The 18,865-nt window shown below is 51.8% G+C and overlaps 1 protein-coding gene across 1 annotated transcript; it reads right to left on the bottom strand.

Annotated features, from left to right (window-relative positions):
* Nucleotides 1-6,547: 6,547 nt before the first annotated feature.
* CDK5RAP3 (CDK5 regulatory subunit associated protein 3) lies at nt 6,548-17,469 on the bottom strand. The gene is made up of 14 exons (XM_011959857.1): nt 17,272-17,469; nt 17,017-17,062; nt 14,745-14,876; nt 14,364-14,464; nt 13,951-13,999; nt 13,036-13,214; nt 12,694-12,833; nt 12,332-12,476; nt 11,524-11,634; nt 10,426-10,504; nt 9,409-9,497; nt 7,535-7,740; nt 6,996-7,167; nt 6,548-6,893 (listed from the first exon to the last, which is right to left on the bottom strand). Exons 1-14 carry the CDS (start codon nt 17,275-17,277, stop codon nt 6,828-6,830), a joined length of 1,521 nt encoding a protein of 506 aa, XP_011815247.1. The 5' UTR covers nt 17,278-17,469; the 3' UTR covers nt 6,548-6,827.
* Nucleotides 17,470-18,865: the final 1,396 nt, after the last annotated feature.

Here is an 18,865-nt window from a genome sequence, read left to right as displayed (position 1 = left end):
GTGTGAGCCACCGTGCCCGGCCAAGACGGGGTTTTGTTATGTCGCCCAGGTTGGTCTCGAACTCCTGGGCTAAGCAGTCCACCTGCTTCAGCTTCCCAAAGTGCTGGGATTACAGAAGTGAGCCACCGTGCCCAACCTGACTTTACTTTTTCTTGAATGACAGGCAGAACTGTCTTCTGAAAGACAGAACTAAGTTCTTACTTCTTTCCTTGCGCTTTAAGGTTAGTTGTGCTGGGTCTGTCCTCAGGGATTTGGTGTTCCCCTCCTTTCTACCAGGGTTGAGGGGCAGTGCGGATGCTCCTCAGTCCTCGTCCCCAGCTGCAGATGCAACTACCTCCCTCCAACCTCACTGGCCCAGGGCTCTGCGTTCAAGTCCTCTGCCAGGAGAGAGTTAAGGGCTTGGGTTTAATTTGCCCGTTAATCACAGTTAAAAGAAGTAATGAGCGTCTCCCCAAAGCCTGGGTGTTTCTCTGCAGATTAAGCAGCAATTTGCATAGCCCCTTTATTCACTCCCACCTTCCCCTGTGGGGCGGCTTGTCCTTTCAGACACAGCCAAGCGCAGCCAGCGGCGGGAGCGGTTTGACAAATGGCTTTGCCATGCGCGTGGTTTGGGAGAGAGGGAGGGAGGGGAACGCTGGGAGGGAGAGGGCAGCTCCCGACAGTAATGGATAGCTGGGGCGTTAAATAGTGCAGAACTTTTTATTAGATACACAGGAGAAGTTTAAATATTCAAACTGGTTTTCTTTGAAGCCTGGGGAATGAGAGGAGGGTGGCAGGCTGGCTAAGCAAGAGTTTACTCAGGGCCAATTTACTCAGAGAGGCCCTGGCGGTCACCAGGGAGGAAGGGCATCTGGAGGACACAGGCAGATCCAGGTCAGCTGGTGCCCCCGGGCTCTACACTCCTGCAGCAGCCTTGATGCCCTCCTGCTGGGCTCAGGCTCTGCCAGGCGGGACAGCTACGCTGGACGCAGCTCCTCGGGCCTGATTGCTCAGGGGGCAGACCGGCTTGCTCAAAGCCCAGCAGATGGTGGCATTCAGACGGGGAGGAGGCCCCAGCTTTGATAGCAAACCTGGGTCTATGAAGCAATGATATCTCCAAACGGATGGGACAACAGCCCTCTACTTTCCTCTCCAGAAATGTCCTCAACCAAGCAGGGAAAAAGGAGAGATGAGGCCCAGAAATGATCCTCGGGGTAGACAGGCACTCTGCACAGGCTGGTCTTGAACTCCTGGACTCGAGTGATCTTCCCGCCTCGGCCTCCCAAAGTGCTGGGATTACAGGCATGAGCCACCCCACCTGGCCATCAGTCCATTTAAAAAGCTGACTTAACCCCGATTTTCTTCCCAAACTTCTTGTGCTTTGCGGGACTCTTCCTTTGTGTTAACTTGTAAGCCACATGATCATAATATGTCAGAGGTCAAAGTCATTTTAGAGAGCATTAAGACAATTAAAGTTCAGAGAAGCTAAAGTTTGATACTCCAAGAGAGACACAAATGTGGTCAAGACACCATTCCTGCCCTCAAGCAGCTCAGTGGGCAGGCACTTCAGGAAGGCATATGACACAATCACTAAGTGCTCCCCCTCCTAAGGACACCTGCATGGGGCTGCAGGGTGCTGCTGAGAGACGGAGTGACTAACTCTGCAGGGACAGCTGGAGATGTCCACAGAGATGCATCTGGGCCTCATCTGAGTTGGGGGTCAAGATGCTTTGGAGGGAGCCGAGTAAAGGGTGGGGCCTTGAGGACACATGTGGATTTGGTGTTTTGGGGGGGTAGCCCAGGCTGAAAAGGCTGGTGGGGGTCCAATTACACAGGGCTCGGTGGTTGCTACTGTAGGAATTTGGGGCACTATAGAGCCTGGGAGTTTCGAAGTAGGGAAATGACTAGGGCGAAAAGGCCCAGAGCAACACAGAAAGGGTGGATTAGAAAGCGCAGCCAGCAGAGCCCAGGACACCGCTGATGAAACCATCAGGAAATAGAGAGAGATGCAGTGTGGGTGTGGACAATGGCTTTGATCTGGGACATGTTGGAATATGCGGCACCAGAACACGACTTTCTTTTTTTCGTTGTTGTTGAGATGGAGTCTTGCTCTGTCACCCAGGCTGGAGTGCAGTGGTGAGATCTCAGCTCACTGCAACCTCTGCCTCTGAGTTCAGGTGATTCTTCTGACGAGCAGCTGGGACTACAGATGCACGTCACCATGCCCAGGTAATTTTTGTATTTTTAGTAGAGACAGGGTTTCACTGTATTGGCCAGGCCAGTCTCGAGCTACTGACCTCGTGATCCACCTGCCTTAGCCTCCCATAGTGCTGGGATTACAGGCGTGAGCCACCGCACCTGGTCTGGAACACAACTTTCAAACCTCAGCCGAGGGTATTTCCACCCCACCGCCCTCTCACAACAGCTAATCCGAGTCTTACTGTGACAGGCACTGTTTTGTTTTGTTTTTGTTTTTGTTTGACACGGAGTTTTGCTCTTGTTGCCTAGGCTGAAGTGCAATGGTGCGATCTCGGCTCACTGCAACCTCCGCCTCCCAGGTTCAAGCGATTCTCCTGTCTCAGCCTCCTGAATAGCTGGGATTACAGGTGCCTGCCACTACGCCGGCTATTTTTGGTATTTTTAGTGGAGACTGGGTTTCACCGTGTTAGCCAGGCTGGTCTCGAACTCCTGACCTCAGGTGATCCACCCACCCTGGCCTGCCAAAGTGCTGGGATTACAGGTGTGAGCCACCATGCCCAGCCTCCAGGCATTGTTCTAAGTGGTGTGCATGCTCACCACAGCTTCCTACCCAAGGTCTTTGTCATTTTACAGGTGAAGGAAATGAGGCAGAGAGGTCCAGCAACTTGCCTAAGATCACACAGGGAGTAAGAACAGAGACAGGATTTGACCCAGGCAGTCTAGATCTCAAGAACATGCTAATCACCACCACACTGTATTGCGTGTTTGTCTTCCTATCACTTTTACTAGATTTTGTATGTGCATGTACAGGAGTTGGGAAAGAGATCAAACAAGTGGCAATTAGATTAAATAGGCCCAATGAGGTGGCTCACACCTGTAATCCCAGCACTTTGGGAGGCTGAGGCAGGAGGATCCTTTGAGGCCAGGAGTTTGAGATCAGCCTGGACAACATAGTGAGACCCCCGTCTCTATTAAAAAATAAGCTTAGGCAGCCGGGCACGGTGGCTCACGCCTGTAATCCCAGCACTTTACGAGGCTGAGGTGGGCGGATCATGAGGTCAGGAGTTCAAGACCAGCTTGACCAATATGGTGAAACCCCATCTCTACTAAAATACAAAAATTAGCCAGGCATGGTGGCAGGTGCCTGTAATCTCAGCTACTCGGGAGGCTGAGGCGGGAGAACAGCTTAAACCTGGGCGGCAGAGGTTGCAGTGAGCTGAGATCACACCACTCCACTCCAGCCTGGGTGAGAGAGTGAGACTCCATCTCAAAAATAAAGAAATAAATAAAATAAGTTTAGGCCAGGCATGGTGGTTCATGCCTGTAATACCAGCACTTTGGGAGGCCGAGGTGGGTGGATCACCTGAGGTCAGGAGTTCGAGACCAGCCTGGCCAACATTGTGAAACCCAGTCTCTACTGCACCTGTAATCCCAGCTACTTCAGAGGCTGAGGCAGGAGAATTGTTTGAACCTGGGAGGCAGAGGTTGCAGTGAGCCAAGATCGCGCCAGGGTACTCCAGCCTAGGTGACGAGTGAAACTGTCTCAAAGAAAAATAATAAGTTCTAAAAAAAGATGAAATAAAAATCATTAACAGGACAGGTAGGAGTGTATGAAAAGGCAGAGAAGAGCCTCAGGACCTGGGTTTCTGGGGAGAAACTGTACGCAACATCTGGGAAATTAATGGTGGTTGGGAGGTGCATATGAGGAGCTCCAGCAAGGTTGGCTCCTGCTCCCAAAGGCTGGGGATGTGCCTTTCTTTTGTCCTCAACTCCAGGCCAGGTCTCCAGAGCAGGTTAATTCTTTAAATGGGTGGGGAGATGTTCGCTCTGAATAATGCAGCTTGTTCCCTGCTCTGAACTGGCAATAGGAAAGGAGTTCTAGATGTGCCAGACTCCCCACGATCCTGGCAGGTCCTTAGAGGGGCACAAAGGGTGGACCGCTGGGACCCAGATGAAGGAGCCTCAGCACTCCACTTCTCCCATGTTCACAGTCAGCCACTGCAGGCTGCAGTGCGAAGGGATCCCACTTTTGTGGTCTATAAAGAGAAGCACACCGGAGAGGACATGGTAGGGCTGATGCAGGAAGAGAGGCAGTGTTTGGGCAGAGAGGCAGTGAGTGGGGCTGAGCCGTGGCTGGATTTAGCAAGCAGAGAATTTTAGAAAGGTGACTCGCTGCTTCCTTATCTGAAGCTGGGTGAGGTGTCTTAGCCAAGTAGTGAGAGGCGTTGCCTTAAATCCTTTCTGGAAAGAGGTGGGATAAAAGTCAACAGAAGAGTATAGTGTGCTCTTGGCCGTATAATTCACACCAAACTAAGGATTCTGAGGGTGTCATCTTGGTGCACCGCTTCCCTCTTTCCCTGAATTGTTTTTAGCAATGCTGGAAACCTGACTGCTTGAAACTTGGTCTCAAGCTCCCCTAAAGCCCCTCACCTCTAGGATGGAGAGTCCTCATCATGGTTCCCCAAACCAAAAATAAGAGCTCACACGTGTCCAGCAAGAGCCTCCTCCGCACCAGGCAGCATTCTAAGAGCTCTGCATATCTTAACTCATTCTGTCCCTACAACGACTTCTGAGGGCGTTCTGAGATTCACAAGCAGGAACCCAAATACAACCAGTGAAGCTCAGGGAAGTCAGAGGCAGACCTAAAAGACACAGAGCTGCTCTTGCCCAGGGAGAACCAGCCAGGTGGGCCCCTTCGGTGTCTTCGGCATGGCCAGGAGGGCTGGGCCCAGGAAGCAGGTGGGGGCAAAGGAAAGGGAGGCTGAAGATTCTGGAGAACAAATCCAATGTTATCGGGTTAAAGGCTTTTATGAAACCACTTGCCTCAGCCTAGGGATCAGGGTGGGCCTTGATGTCACCTTGTAAGCAGTCACCTAGTATCTCTGATCCAGAACAGTCGTCTAACCCCATTGCTTACCAAGGGGGCCAAAATCGGCTGAGAAAACTCTAACCCACTTCCATTCCTGGGAAAATAGCCAAACCTCGGTGACTACTACTTCCCCTCGCCAACCTTAGGTGGGGCTGGGAAAGCAGGTCAGGTGCTCATCTGCAAGGGCAGGGGCAGAAGCTTTGGAGGCCTGAACCCAGCTTGCCACGGTCACCTGCTCCACAGGGCTTCTCCCTAAAGCTCCACTGCTGTAAGCAAGGGAGTCTGCGTAACAGCTGGTGACTGGGCAAGAGACATTAGAGTGGGCAAGGGTAGCATGCCTCAGTGAACTGACTGCTACTGCAAGAGGCCAGCCAGACGGCCAACGGAGCCAGCAGCAGAACAGGTGGGGCAGGAGCTAGCAGGCATTCTCCCAGAGGGAGAGGGACCAAGAGCAGCAGGCAGTTCCCTAGGCCAAGAGCCTCCCTCCTGAGCTCTGAGGCCGGAGTGCAGTCCACTCGCTTCTTCTATACCCTGCTAGTCTGCGGAGTCGTACCTCCACGTCCAACACCAGTATTTTTCCTTTTTCAATTCTTGGACTTCTCATTTCGGCCCCTGATCCCCCAAAAGGAGGTGACCAGGCAAAGATTGGGGGGAAGTGGTGGGTTGACATTAATTGATAGGAACGGCTTCGAGCAGTTCATGCTGCCTTATCTCTCTCTCCTTTGGATAGTGTGTGTCCGCCGGAGTCCGCGGGGTCGGTGATTAATAGGGGCCATCACTCACTGTCCAGGGTGGCTGAAAGGCAGCAGGGAGGGGGCGGCCCTCCCCAGAACTGAGATAACAAGCAGCAGGAATAATGAGTGGTGTCACTCCACTTTTCATTTTGATGGAAAGTCATTACGGGAGTCAACGCCAGCGACAAAGAGCCATGAATCAACTGCTCTGCTATGAAATTAAAATCGAATTGCCGGCCACCCCCAACCCCTACCCTTCCTGGGAAATGGGGATGGGTAGGTGGCTTGGGAGAGGGCTGCTACTCTGGGGTGGGCTCTATCCGATCACAGAGCGGGCAGTTATGGGCAGGAAGTGGACAGGCAGCCAGGGAAGGTGACAGCTCCTGTCTCCACCTTGTTTATCGGACCCTTCCTCCCCAAACCGCATTTTCCCTCTGCCTGGAGGTAAGCTGTGATTAAAAGGAAAATACAGCTTTGCCGGCTCCAACAAGGCTGCTGCTTGACTGCTCCCCCTGGGCTTCTGGCCTGAGTTGGGCAGCCTGGGCCTGGTCATGGAAAGGGGCCCACACACAGCCATCCCAGAGCCCCCTGCTGAACCATTTATAGGTCTGGGGTCCTCCTTATCACCAGAAGCAAAGAGGAAAAGTCCTCAACTTGGGGATCCACAGTGACAGCTGATGGCCCAGGGAGCCCACAGGATCAAGAACCCCACAAAAACTCTGAGCCTCAACTGCAGGCTCAGAGAAGCAGCATAAGGAACTGTCAGTACTGAAGCAAGAGTTTTTTTCCTCTTTTATTAACTCTGCTATACTAACTAGAAGGAGAAGCTGTGGTTTTTGCCTGACAGGCCACAGGGCCAATCACCACAGCTTCCTGTAGAGAACATGAAGAATGCCAAGATCACCATCAGGTACCGCTTCCTTCCTGTGGCTTTCCATCTTCCAGTCGGCCTGGTCTTTTGCCTTGAAGGGCCTCAAAATATTAGCCCTGGCTATCATCTTCATCCCAAAGGCTGAGAAGATGGGCAGGCAAGAACACGGAGGGTGTCACAGAGAGGTTCCCATCAGGTTCACAGGGCGCCCGCTGTACCTCTTGGAGATGTCAGCTTCAATCTGAAATAGTGACACCAAGCGGGCGGAAGCAGGGGCGTTCAGGGCCTCACTCTGCACAGACTGGGAGTCCTCCCGCCGGCAGGCCTCCCTTTCCCCTCTCACCAGCTTCTGCAGCTCCTTGGTCTTCTCCAGCAGCAGGTCCAGCTTAGGCTCCAGAGCCGCCTGCTCCCCAAGTGCCTCCTGCTGCTTCTGCACCATCAGCTCTTTCTTCAAAGCCAGCAGCTGGGACTGCTTCAGCTTTTGCTGGAGGAATTCAGTCACTCGGTCCACATACCTGTGCGGAGCACTCAGGTGAGTGCTGGGGTAGCTGTGCACCCTGAGCATTCCCATTCAGCTGCTGGGGAGGTGAGAGGCTCGGAAACCAAACCCTCAATTGGCCGCTTACCCTCATATCCTTAAACCCTTTCCTTCCTTTTAAGGAAAACCCACTCCCAGTTCCCCTGTCCTACTCAGGAAGCAAGCAGATTCTTCCTGTATATATCAAACCACCCCCTCTTGCCCCAGGGAGAACCCCTATCCCCAGTGGATGGCAATGGCCAGGAGGCAGGGACGGGATCTAAGGGGTCATGGAACAAGAGGAGGAATACAAGGAAGCAGAGCTGCTGAAGATGGCAGAGCCTTGCATCAAGGGGAAGCCAGACCTTGGTGAGGCCAGGATCATAAACAGGTGTTGCAGCTGAAGATTGGTGAGCTTGCCTATCAGATTATCCAGCACTGACACCATGGTAACCATCTTCTCTTTGGTCTGGCCCTGCAGGATGGCCGGAGCCAGCTGGAACTGGCTCACAGACAGGACGTCTGCCTCCTCACTCAACTCCACTGCTCTCTGGGCTAAGAAGATCTCAAGCTGAGGACAGAAGAAAAATTGGTTCAGGCTGTACATGATGGCTCACACTTGTAATTCCAGCACTGTGGAAGAGGCGGGAGGATCACGTGAGGCCAGGATTTCAATACCAGCCTGGGAAATAGTGAGACCCTGTCTCTACAAAAATTTTTAAAATTACCCAAACATGGTAGTGCATGCCTGTAGTCTCAGCTACTCAGGAGGCTGAGGCAGGAGGATCACTTGAGCCCAGGAGTTCGAGGTTACAGTGAGCTATGATTGCTCCACTGCACTCAACTGGGCGACACAGAAACTCTTTTTTTAAAAAAAGGGAAGAAAGAAAAAAGATAAATTGGTTCAAACTGAGAAAAGAACTCAGAATCTAAGCCCTTAGACTACTCGAAATGCAACAATGAGACATGAGGGCTAGACTCTGTCTGGGTAAGGAGGGGTTATTATTTCCTCTGAACACTGTACGCACTCAGAGAGACTACTGTCACTCTTCAGTCCCCCACTCCTTTCTCAGCCTAACCCCGGACCTCTGTCCTTTCTCCCAGCCTGGGATCAGATAACCGAGAATACAGAGACTCAAAGGGTTCTCTCTGCCCAGGGAAGGTATTTATTTTGTCTCCATGGGAGGAATGAGATTCAGGGAACAGAAATACATGTTGGAGAAGCACTGGATTAAGGCAAGGCTGAAAAGAATACAAGAGCCAGTCACATTATCTTATCAATCCTATTCTGCCATTAAAACTTGACAGATATCTTTTGTCCTCTCCCCTCGAAGCCGGGAGGAGCCTCTGGGCAGAAAGAGGAGAGAACTGGGTGAGGACAGAACTTTCAGGAGGCTCTCTGAACCAGCAGGCTACTGGGAAGGGAGCAGACACAGAGATTAACAAAGACAGGACCCCATCCTCCCAGCCCTACAACAAAGGTCCGAGAACGCTGGCTCCTTACGCTGGGCTGCTCAACACCTCAGCCACAGGGATCGTGCTTACATGCAAATGAGATCATGTTCCTAACCTGCTCGAAACCTCCAACAGCTTCCCAGTTCACTAAGAGGCAAACCAAAGTTCAGATGCTGTATCTCTGAGCTCTTCTACTACCCACCAGCTCTCCCTCCTCAGCCACACCAGCCTCCATGTTGCTAGTCAACTGTGCAAGGCCTGCTCCCACCTCGGGACCTCTGCAGTTGCTCTCTGCCTGGGAAGCCCTTCTGCCAGACATCTGTGTGGTTCTCTCTGCATCGCCTGCAGTCTTGATTACAGGTCACCTTCTCAATGAGGCCTTCCCTAACCACCAGATACAAAACTATAGCCCTTCCCAACATCTCATCATCCTTCCCTGCTTTCTTTTTCTCTGTGGCACTTAGTACCATCTAGCATCCTGCAAATTTTATTTATCTTCTTCCAGTCTGCATTCCCCATTAGAATATAAGCTCTATGAGGTCAAGGACTTTAACTGTCTTATTCACCACCTAAGTTCTGGTGCCTAAGACACTGCCAGGTGCCTAGGAGGTACCTGATAAGTAACTGGATGAACGGGAGGCATCTAATATGTGAGGTTCCTGCTGCAGGACACAGAAAGCACTCACACCCTTCACACAAACAGGAGGGTCAGGTCAGGCATCCGGAGTGAGGCCACCTGTGCTGGTGCCATGCCTCCCCCTGCATCTCCCAGAGATGACAGTACCTCCATGAGCTCATCAAGGAACTGATTCCGGGTCTCAGTGTACTCAAGAAGTGTCAGAGCATCTGGGCCCCTAGCAACACCTTCTGGAGCTGCCAGGAAGAGAGACAGAGAAGTGATAAAGGATCAGAGGACTGGAGAAGGAAAAGACCCTCAAGTATGAGAAGCCCTGGAGGATTAATACGGACAGACTCACTGCGCTAAAGCCACTTCCTGTTCCAATCCAAGGGAGAAGGCTACCTTGTCCCAGGTGTCTCAGCTCTAATCAGGTACCACTTTTCAACCCCCAGCCTGAGAGAAGGACTAGAGCTGGGTTCAGAGGGGTAGACAGGCCGGCTCTCTGTTCTGGTGGATGGCAGGAAGTAAAGTTTCATCCTGCACCGCCCTCTAGTGGCTCAGACACTACTACATCTTCTCCGCTGCTGGGGTGGGGTTCACGTCACACTCCAGTGCCCCCTGACCCCCCTAGCACCCTCCTACCATAACAGCTGGCCCACATTTGGTCTCTAAAAAGTTGAGAGTTTCTAAGCTCTCAACTTTTAAGAACCTCTCTTGGGCCAGGCGCAGTGGCTCACGCCTGTAATCCCAGCATTTGGGAGGCCAAGGCAGGCGGATCACCTGAGGTCAGGAGTTTGAGACTAGCCTGACCAACATGGAGAAACCCTATCTCTACTAAAAAAATATAAAATTAGCTGGGTATGGTGGTGTATGCCTGTAATCCCAGCTACTTGGGAGGCTGAGGCAGGAGAATTGCTTGAACCCAGGAGGTGGAGGTTGCGGTGAGCTGATATGCCATGCCACTGCACTGCACTCCAGCCTGGGCAACAAGAGAGAAACTCTGTCTCAAAAAAAAAAGAACCTCTCTTGGTCCCCCTCAACTCACATCCTCATCAAGGTTTTGAGAAACAGTTAAACGTGCGAGAAGCCTTATCTTAGTGCTGCATTTTTTTCTGTTTCTAGACACCTGGGGGCCCTTGAGCACCCCACTTTTGCCAGGGCTGCAGGGGATGGTGCACTTACCCTGGGTTCCTGCTTCCAGCACTGTGATCTGCAAAGCAACAGCATCGTCACCCCAGTCTATCCCATCACCTCCAGGGTCCTGGAAGGAGAGCAAAGAACCACAGCAATGGTGGGAGAATTTTCTTGAGCCAAGGAGCCAGAATAAACCAAAGCCCTTGATGAGGTCAATGGCTGCACATTCCAACTCTGTGAAGGACTTGCAGCCCTGACTTAGGTGGCAAAGATGGCAGTAGGGCCCATCATCCCTGCTCTGTAATGTTCCCACCTGCCTATACCCCTACATCCTGCACTAGACACCAGGCATGGAAAAGGACACCAAAATTTAACTCTGACGTGGGCTGGGTGCAGTGGCTCACGCCTGTAATCCCAGCACCTCCGGAGGCCGAGGCAGGTGGATCACCTGAGGTCAGGAGTTCGAGACCAGCCTGGCCAACATGGCGAAACCCCGACTCTATAAAAAATACAAAAATTAGCCGGGCGCGGTGGCTCACGCCTATAATCCCAGCACTTTGGGAGGCCGAGGTGGGTGGATCACGAGGTCAGGAGATCAAGACCATCCTGGCCAACACAGTGAAACCCCGTCTCTACTAAAAATACAAAAAAATTAGCAGGGTGTGGTGGCGGGCGCCTGTAGTCCCAGCTACTCAGGAGGCTGAGGCAGGAGAATGGCGTGAACCTGGGAGGCAGAGCTTATAGTGAGCTGAGATCGCACCACTGCACTCCAGCCTAGGCGACAGAGTGAGACTCTGTCTCAAAAAACAAACAAACAAAATACAAAAATTAGCAGGGTGTGGTGGTGGGCGCCTATAATCCCAGCTACTTGGGAGGCTAAGGCAGGAGAATTACTTGAACTCGGGAGGCGGAAGTTGCAGTGAGCTGAGATTGCGCCACTGCACTCCAGCCTGAGGGGCAGAATGAGACTCTGCCTCAAAAAACAAAACAAAACCCTGACCTGTGAGGTGTGAAACTCTGCCTCCCTTGGACTATACCTGGTCTTAGAGCTATGAACTTCAAGTGATGCCTTTACAGACACAAATGACACTTTTCTGATGGTTAGAGTAGTGATCAGAGAGAGACAGACTGAGAAGGCCTCCTCACCTTTGAGTCTGATTCCAGGAAGACGCCCCAGTCGATTCCAGCAGCCTCGGCAGAGATACCAGAGTCAGTCCCCTCAGACACTGCCTCTACCCCAAAGTCACCCCAGTCAATCTGGAAAGGGAAAGAGAGTGTTAGCTCATGAAAGATGGATTTAAAAAGGGCCAAGTGTGGTGGCTCATGTCTGTAACCCCAGCACTTCGGCAGGCCGAGGAGAGCAGATTGTTTGAGCCCAGGAGTTTGAGACCAGCCTGGGTAATATGGCAAAACCCTATCCCTACAAAGATGTTAATAAAAAATTAGCTAGGAGTGGTGGCACATGACTGTAATCCCAGCTTCTTGGGAGGCTGACTTGGGAGGATCGCTTGAGGCTGAGAGGCAGAGGTTGCAGTCAGCTGAGATCATGCCACCACACTCCAGCCTGGGCAACAGAGCAAGGCCCAATCTCCAAAATAAATTAATTTAAAAAGGAGGGTGGGGCTGCCTTCCCAAAGGCCTCAGCTGCTTCTGTAGAGAGCACACTGTTCAAATGCAGTGGCCTCTAAGCTCCCCCAAAGAAAGCCCATCTTCAGAGAGCTCACATGATGGAGGCTCCCAGTTCAAAGTGAACCACCTTGCAAAACCTCTGTGGCACTCACTCACCTATACTCAGAAAAATAAAGGAGTAGGGCCTCCTGGGCCCTTCTACCTACAGTCATTCTCACACAAATCCCCTTTCTTCCCTCTGGGTCTTGGGTTGGGCTGTTGGGGGTGAGGAGGGGACAAGCAGCTCCCACTACACTCCCATAGCTCATCACAAGGCCCATCTCACCGCGTCCTCTGCTATCTGCTCAGGAAGTTCCTCGAGGTGGGGGCGCTCCACCACAGAGGGCTCTGTCCCCGTCCTCCACTCATACACCGTTGAGTTTCCCCGCTTCTGCACGAACCGCAGCATTGGCAACACCTCTTCTGTGGGGCTTCAACAGAGCACACAACTGACTCTCCTGCAGACCCTGCATGAGGCCAACACTGGCCTTTGGCCTGGGCCACATGGTCAAATGGGCAAGGCCCCCGCAGGTTCAGGTGTGTAAAAAGAGTTCAAATGTTATACGGGAAAAAGACAACTGGAGAAGGGACATGAGCTGGGGAACGCAGGCAAAGCACGCCCACCAGCAGAAGCTGAGGCCTCTTTACCTGTCACACACAAACCCCACAGAGGCCTGGTACACGTCGATGGCTTCCCCCAGGGACTGCTGAGCCGCTGCCCCAATCTCAGCCAGCTGACTTGGCAGGTCCTTCACCAGGGCCAGCAGTTCTCCTCGGACATTTTCACCCTACAGAGGGCAGAAGATGGGGAGTGAGACACAAGTGGTGAGAGGTGGAGTCCAACAGATTGAAGAAAACATCCAAAGACCGAAGAAAAGACAGACACTGGCCCAAAGGGGACGCAACTGGGCTGAGGGGTCAGACGGGGTCAGAGGAAGACAATCAGGGGCCCAGGTGTCCTCTGGCTGCGAAGAGGCTGCCGCCACTCACCGTGATGCCATACTGCTTGCAGGAGTGGTAGAACTGCTCCCGCATCTCAGCAGCCCCTGCCTGGCACTCCTCCTCCTTGCGGCTGTATTCTTGCTGCAGCTGCTGGCACTTGGCAATCTGCTTCTTCAGTGAGGGGATCTCATAGTTGACATTCCGAACCAGGAGGCTAGAGAGTTCCACTGAGAAGGGCCCAGGAAATTCAGCCCAGGACACGCCCCCCCATGAGGCAGGCAGGCCCCAGCATGCACACACCCTCTTTGTGGTAGTGAAGAGCATGAGGTCAGCTTCCCAGCCCTGCCTGTTCCCAGCTGTGGAGCCTAAGACAAGTTATTTAACCCCTCTTATCCAACCCTCATCTGTAAAACAGCGACAATAACATTTATCACCAAGATGCAAGAGAGAATCCAGACGACACATCAAGCACAATTCCTTGAGTTTAGTAGATGCTCAGTAAATATTAGTCATCATTATTATTTATACTAAACCCAACCCAAACACAGTTAGTCCTTTAGTTTATCTCTCTCAGGCACTTGATATTGCTCCCAGGAAAACCTGTGCCTCTTCTGTCTTGTGTAGAATGGGGGTGCGGGGGTGGGGGTGGGGGCAGCACACTCCCGCTTACCAAGAGGTGAGTGGTGGAGGACCCACACACGCCTGCTTGCTGAGGCACGGCGAATGCCCACTACCGGCCTGAACCTCTTCCTTCCCTCAGCACTCCACCCAGTGGAAAATCAATTTGTAGGTGGGAAAATCAATTCCATCAAAAACAATTGATTTTACCACCTACAAATAGGCAACATCTACACTCCAGTCTCTTCCCACTCACAGACTGTGCCTCCTATAAGCCTGTTATCTCAGAACTCTAAGAGTGGGCTTCCCCATGGATACCGGGGCTCCCAGGCTAGGCCACTTTACCTAAGTAGGTGTTGTCCTTCTCATACAGGACTATAATCTCCTGCCAATCCTGAGTAAGAACAGAAAGACGATGTTAAGCCAGAAAAGCACTCAACAGCCACATCCCAGTTCAATCCCTAAACAGGGGAAGTTTTCCCAGCCTTCATGTTACATCAAACACAAACTCCTTGTCCTTTCAACTCTGCTGGCTGGACCCCCCACTTTAAGAGTGCAGGCGATCCCTAAAGCAGTGGGTTTGAAAATTAAACTCAGGGATAGGATCCACTTTGGAATAAGCTATAGAGACAGAGCAAAAGTTCAGGAAATATTCTATGTAGGCATCTCCACTGGAGCCTCAGAGAGACAACACAGGCTATGACTCCTTGGACTGGATGTCCCCAGGCACATACTACCAGCCCTTGGCCCACACTTGCCTTCATCCGCTGTGAAGAGTATCGGCCAAAAATATTTTTCGTGGAGGCCTCTGTGCCTTTGAGAAGGTCCACGATTCTTAGGCAGTGAAAGTAGTGAATGTCTAGAGAGCAAGAGACAGGATTTTGAGAACTAAAATATCTTCCTCACCTACTCTGGGCACTGCAGGTGGCTGATTCATGTGTAATATACTGCCAGTAACTTTAGTGTGTAGCTTTTCCCTTCATCATATCATAGTGGAAGAAGCCAGCATCTATACCTCAAATAAAAATCGCTCCCCCTCTAAAGGCCAGCCCTGGTGTCTACATAACAAGGGAGTAGCTCAGCTGATACATACTACCTCAGCAAAGAAGGGACTCCAGTGACAGCCCCTAAGCACTCACAGGACCCAGACAGCAGCTGGGCGATCTCTTCACTCTCTGGCATGTCCTGGATGGCAGCATTGATCTTCTCTCGGATCGTCAGCACCAGACTCTGCCATTTCAGGCTGCAGTGCCTTCTGTCCACCAGCCAATCTACGTGAGAAGCACCCAAATTGGAGTATTCCCATTCACATCACCAAAATTCCTTCACTAATGGGAGTGAAATACACTGAAATTAGTCTAAAAGTTGTCTTTACATTGATTAATAAAGTATGGGGTTCTGGAAAGATGGGAATAAAGACAAGCCCAAAGAGATGCCTGGGGCTATACAGGCTCTGACAATCTGACTTCATTAGCAGTGTGATTTTTACAGAGCAATTGCCTCAACACAGGGATAACACAAAGTTTCAATTGGTCCTGACATGAAAGTGCCACTTTTGACCATTCTCAATTCCCCATAATATTTTTGCTTCTATGGGTAATTAAATCTTTCTTCCTGACAGAGGATGCTGCTCAACTTCCTTTTCCTCAGGGCTGGGATTAACCATGACAATGGAAAATGCAAGATGGTTATGCCAAGTACCGGATGAATGAACAGCTGCAAAGCCCCTAATACCTACAGCGCCCTAAGGACTAGATAACATGACTCTATTGTGAACAGTGAAGTACCACCCTGTACATGTGAATACCAATGGGACTGACCTCTCAAAATCTGGGCCCAGATTTGTGGCTTCAGAGCCATGCATATTTCCTCAGTGAGAGCTAAGAGCTGAGCTTTGTGGTCAGATGGTCCTGGGTTCTAGTTATCGTTATCAAGTTTCTTGAGCAAGTCTACTATTCTGTGCCTCAGTTTTCCCACATGTAAAATGGGGAATAATAAGACACTGACTAGAAAAGGGAATGCAGGTAAAACACTGAACAGTGTGCCTACGACATGGCAAGGACTCAAAAAATCATAGTGATCATTTTTATCATGTTAAGTGCCTAAAACGGCACCTGGTACAAAACAAACCCTCAATGAATGGTGGTCATTTTATTGGTCCTTTTCATGACCAAGAACAAGCTCACACAGCAAGACTGCACATGGGCTGAAGGGAGGCTACATGGGCTGAAGGGAGTACAAAGCTGAAGGGAGGCTAAAGAAGCCCCTCATGGCCACCAAGCAGGACAGACTAAATGGCCCCACAGAGTGGTGAATTCAGAACCTGTACTCTGCCAACCAATCAAACACTGGGGTCCCACACTAGTATCAGTTATACTCCCTCTGCTATATTCCTGTAAAGTTTTCAGAAAGAAAAATTATGTTGATGTCACAGAACTAGAAGCAATGGACTGGGGTAGTCAAACAGACACCATCTTAAAGACAAGACTGGCATCAAATCCATGAATCCAATAAGCATTTTAAAATGCCAGGAGCTGTGTGATCAGACGAAGAGGCCTTCCCTGACTATGAACTGGGGAGGAACCATGTAGGCCCCATACAGACAACCTGGAGATGGCCTGGACACTAAAAGGTCTTCATTTCCAACTGTGTCTTAGGTCTCTCTTCCTCCTAAAATCAAGTGGGAGGTGGAAGATTTTTAAATGAGGGGTGTTTTTTGTTTTTTTTTTTTTTTCTGGCCTAATGCAAAGGGCATGGACAGTGGGTCAGACAGACTTAAGTTCCAAATGTGCCACTTGGTGGTTGACTGTTTTTTGTTTTATTTTTGAGATGGAGTTTCACTCTTGTTGCCCAGGCTGGAGCGCAATGGTGAGATCTCGGCTCACTGCAACCTCTGCCTCCTGGGTTCAAGCGATTCTCCTGCCTCAGCCTCCCGAGTAGCTGGGATTACAGGCATGTGCCACCAAGTCCGGCTAATTTTGTGTGTGTGTGTGTGTGTGTGTATTTTTAGTCATGGAGACAAGGTTTCTCCATGTTGGTGAGGCTGGTCTCGAACTCTCGACCTCAGGTGATTCGCCAGCCTCGGCCTCCCAAAGTGCTGGGATTACAGGCATGAGCCACCGTGCCCGGCCGTGGTTGACTGTTTTTAAAGCGAGTCATTTATCCTGTCCCTGAATGATACGATAACATATGTTATTAAAGGAGAAAACACAGGTCAAACAGACTCTACATATGGTTCCTTCCGGCCGCTCTCAGGGAAGCGGGTCTGGCCACACATGGGGCGTAGAACGAAGCCAGTGGTCAGCACCTCGAGCAGGGCTTTCAAGCATCAGAGCTCCCAGCTGTTGGACACAGGGGGCAACGAACAGGCCTCCCCCCGACAGCCAGCTGCGCGGTGGCGCCCCCTCCTACCGAGCAGCTTGCTGGTCTGGATGTCGATGGGCACGTGCTGATGGTCCTGGCGGGAAACACGGTGGGGAGGGGAGCGTGAGCGCGGACAGAGGACGAGCCACTGGCGCGCTCATTTCACGGTCCCAACCACCACCCTGCAGGGCCAGAACAAGGCCACAGCGATGGGCTGGGTTGAGCCGCGCCCGGAGGGAGACCGGGGACATAGGTTAGGGGTCCACGGCCAGTCCCCAGCACACTCAGCTCCTGTCCCCACACCTCCATCTTTCCTCCACTTCCGCTTCAGGCCGGAGACTCTGGCCCGCCCCGCCCTACCACCAATCCAGTGGCGTTGTGGTGGAGCTTCAGTTTAGACACAAACGGGCCTCCTTCGGCCACGTTGCCGCCTTCCGTACAGCCAATCAGGGTATACGCTCCACTCAGGCCTCCAGCCCCGCCCACCCCAAGGCTCCGAATGGCTGAGCTCGGGAGGGGCGGGAGAATGGAGACAGCCAATCGGAGACGCGAGGCGGGCTCACGGCCGGGGACTGGAGGGGGTGCGCTGCAGCGGCCGTGCGATTGAGGCAGGCGGCGCCCGAGAGCCCAGCTTGGCAGCTGCTTCCCCAGGCGGGCACTGGGTCCTTTCCGTGCGGATTGAGGTGTCTGCTGGCGAGGTCCTAGCGCCGATCTAGGAGGCCGTTGCAAATGCCTTCTTCCCTTCTTGCGTCACTTTACCATCCAGAGCAGTGTACAGGTCTCTTGTGGCACTTGTCATGCTTTGCCTTCTCATTAAGTTTCTCGAATAGACATGGTTGAGCACCTGCAACGTGTTGGGCGATTAGGGCAGGGAAGGGGAAGAAGGAGACGTCCCAAAGAGACGTCAGTGAGACGTCCCAAAGAGAACACCTACATGGAGCCTAAACGAACAGCTGAAGATAGCTGGGTGATGTGGGAAGAGGAGTTTTAGATGGAGGAGACTACAGAGACAAAGCTTAGGTGGCCACAAACTGCAAGAGGGGTGCAAGCAACAACAGGCGGGCTGGACGGGCAACGTAATTTGTGAGGTCCAGTGCAAAATGGAAATGCATGGCCCCTTGTTACAAAATGAAAAATTTCAAGATGAAGTCGACTCTGCGGGCAGGCCAACCTCTGTGCAGTAGATGGTTTGAGGCAGCGAGTGGCTAGAGGAGAGGCTGTAAAGGTGGAAAGGTCATATCAAAGGGAGCCTCATTAAGGAACTTGGACTTCATCCCTTCAGACAGAGGAATCACGGAAGGGGTTTGAGGCAGGGAGGAACCTGCACAGATAGGCTGCTGAGATGATGAATGCATGGGAGATAAGACTAGGGGCAGGGAGGCTGGAAGGAGGTTGTTATCAAGGGATTATAGCCTGAGCTGGGACATAAGGTATAGGGAGGAAGGGGAAGGGCTGGATCTGAGGAATATTTAGGAGGAAAATGGATAGGACTTGGCAATATGATTGGCTGTTTGGGTGGAGGAGAGAGACACCAAGGATGACACCTAGGTGATTAGGTGGGAGCCACCACCTGAGACAGGAATGCAGGATGCTGAGCAGGTGTTGGGGAGGAGGGGGTCTAGCTTTCAACCTGTTTTGGTAATGCTGAGATACCCCCAGATGGAAAGTGTGCAGAAGGCACTTGGGTCTATAATTTTGGAGTTCAAGGGAGTTGTCGGGGCTGGAGATACAGCTTGGAGAGTCACAGGCTGGCTAATCTGTGGTCTGAGTGGTGGCTGAAGCTAAGGGAGAGTTTGAGATTGGCCAAGAAGTGGGTAGGGTAAGGAGGGAGGGTGAGCTGAGGCCAGATTCCCCAGGATCTCACAAAGCTGGGTATGCCATGTCTTTTTTTTTTTTT

The sequence above is a fragment of the Colobus angolensis genome, unplaced genomic scaffold (genome assembly GCF_000951035.1).
Source record: "Colobus angolensis palliatus isolate OR3802 unplaced genomic scaffold, Cang.pa_1.0 Scaffold50, whole genome shotgun sequence".
Taxonomy (NCBI): domain Eukaryota; kingdom Metazoa; phylum Chordata; class Mammalia; order Primates; family Cercopithecidae; genus Colobus; species Colobus angolensis.
Note: the sequence above shows the minus strand (reverse complement) of the source record. Positions and strands in the feature narration are given on the sequence as shown.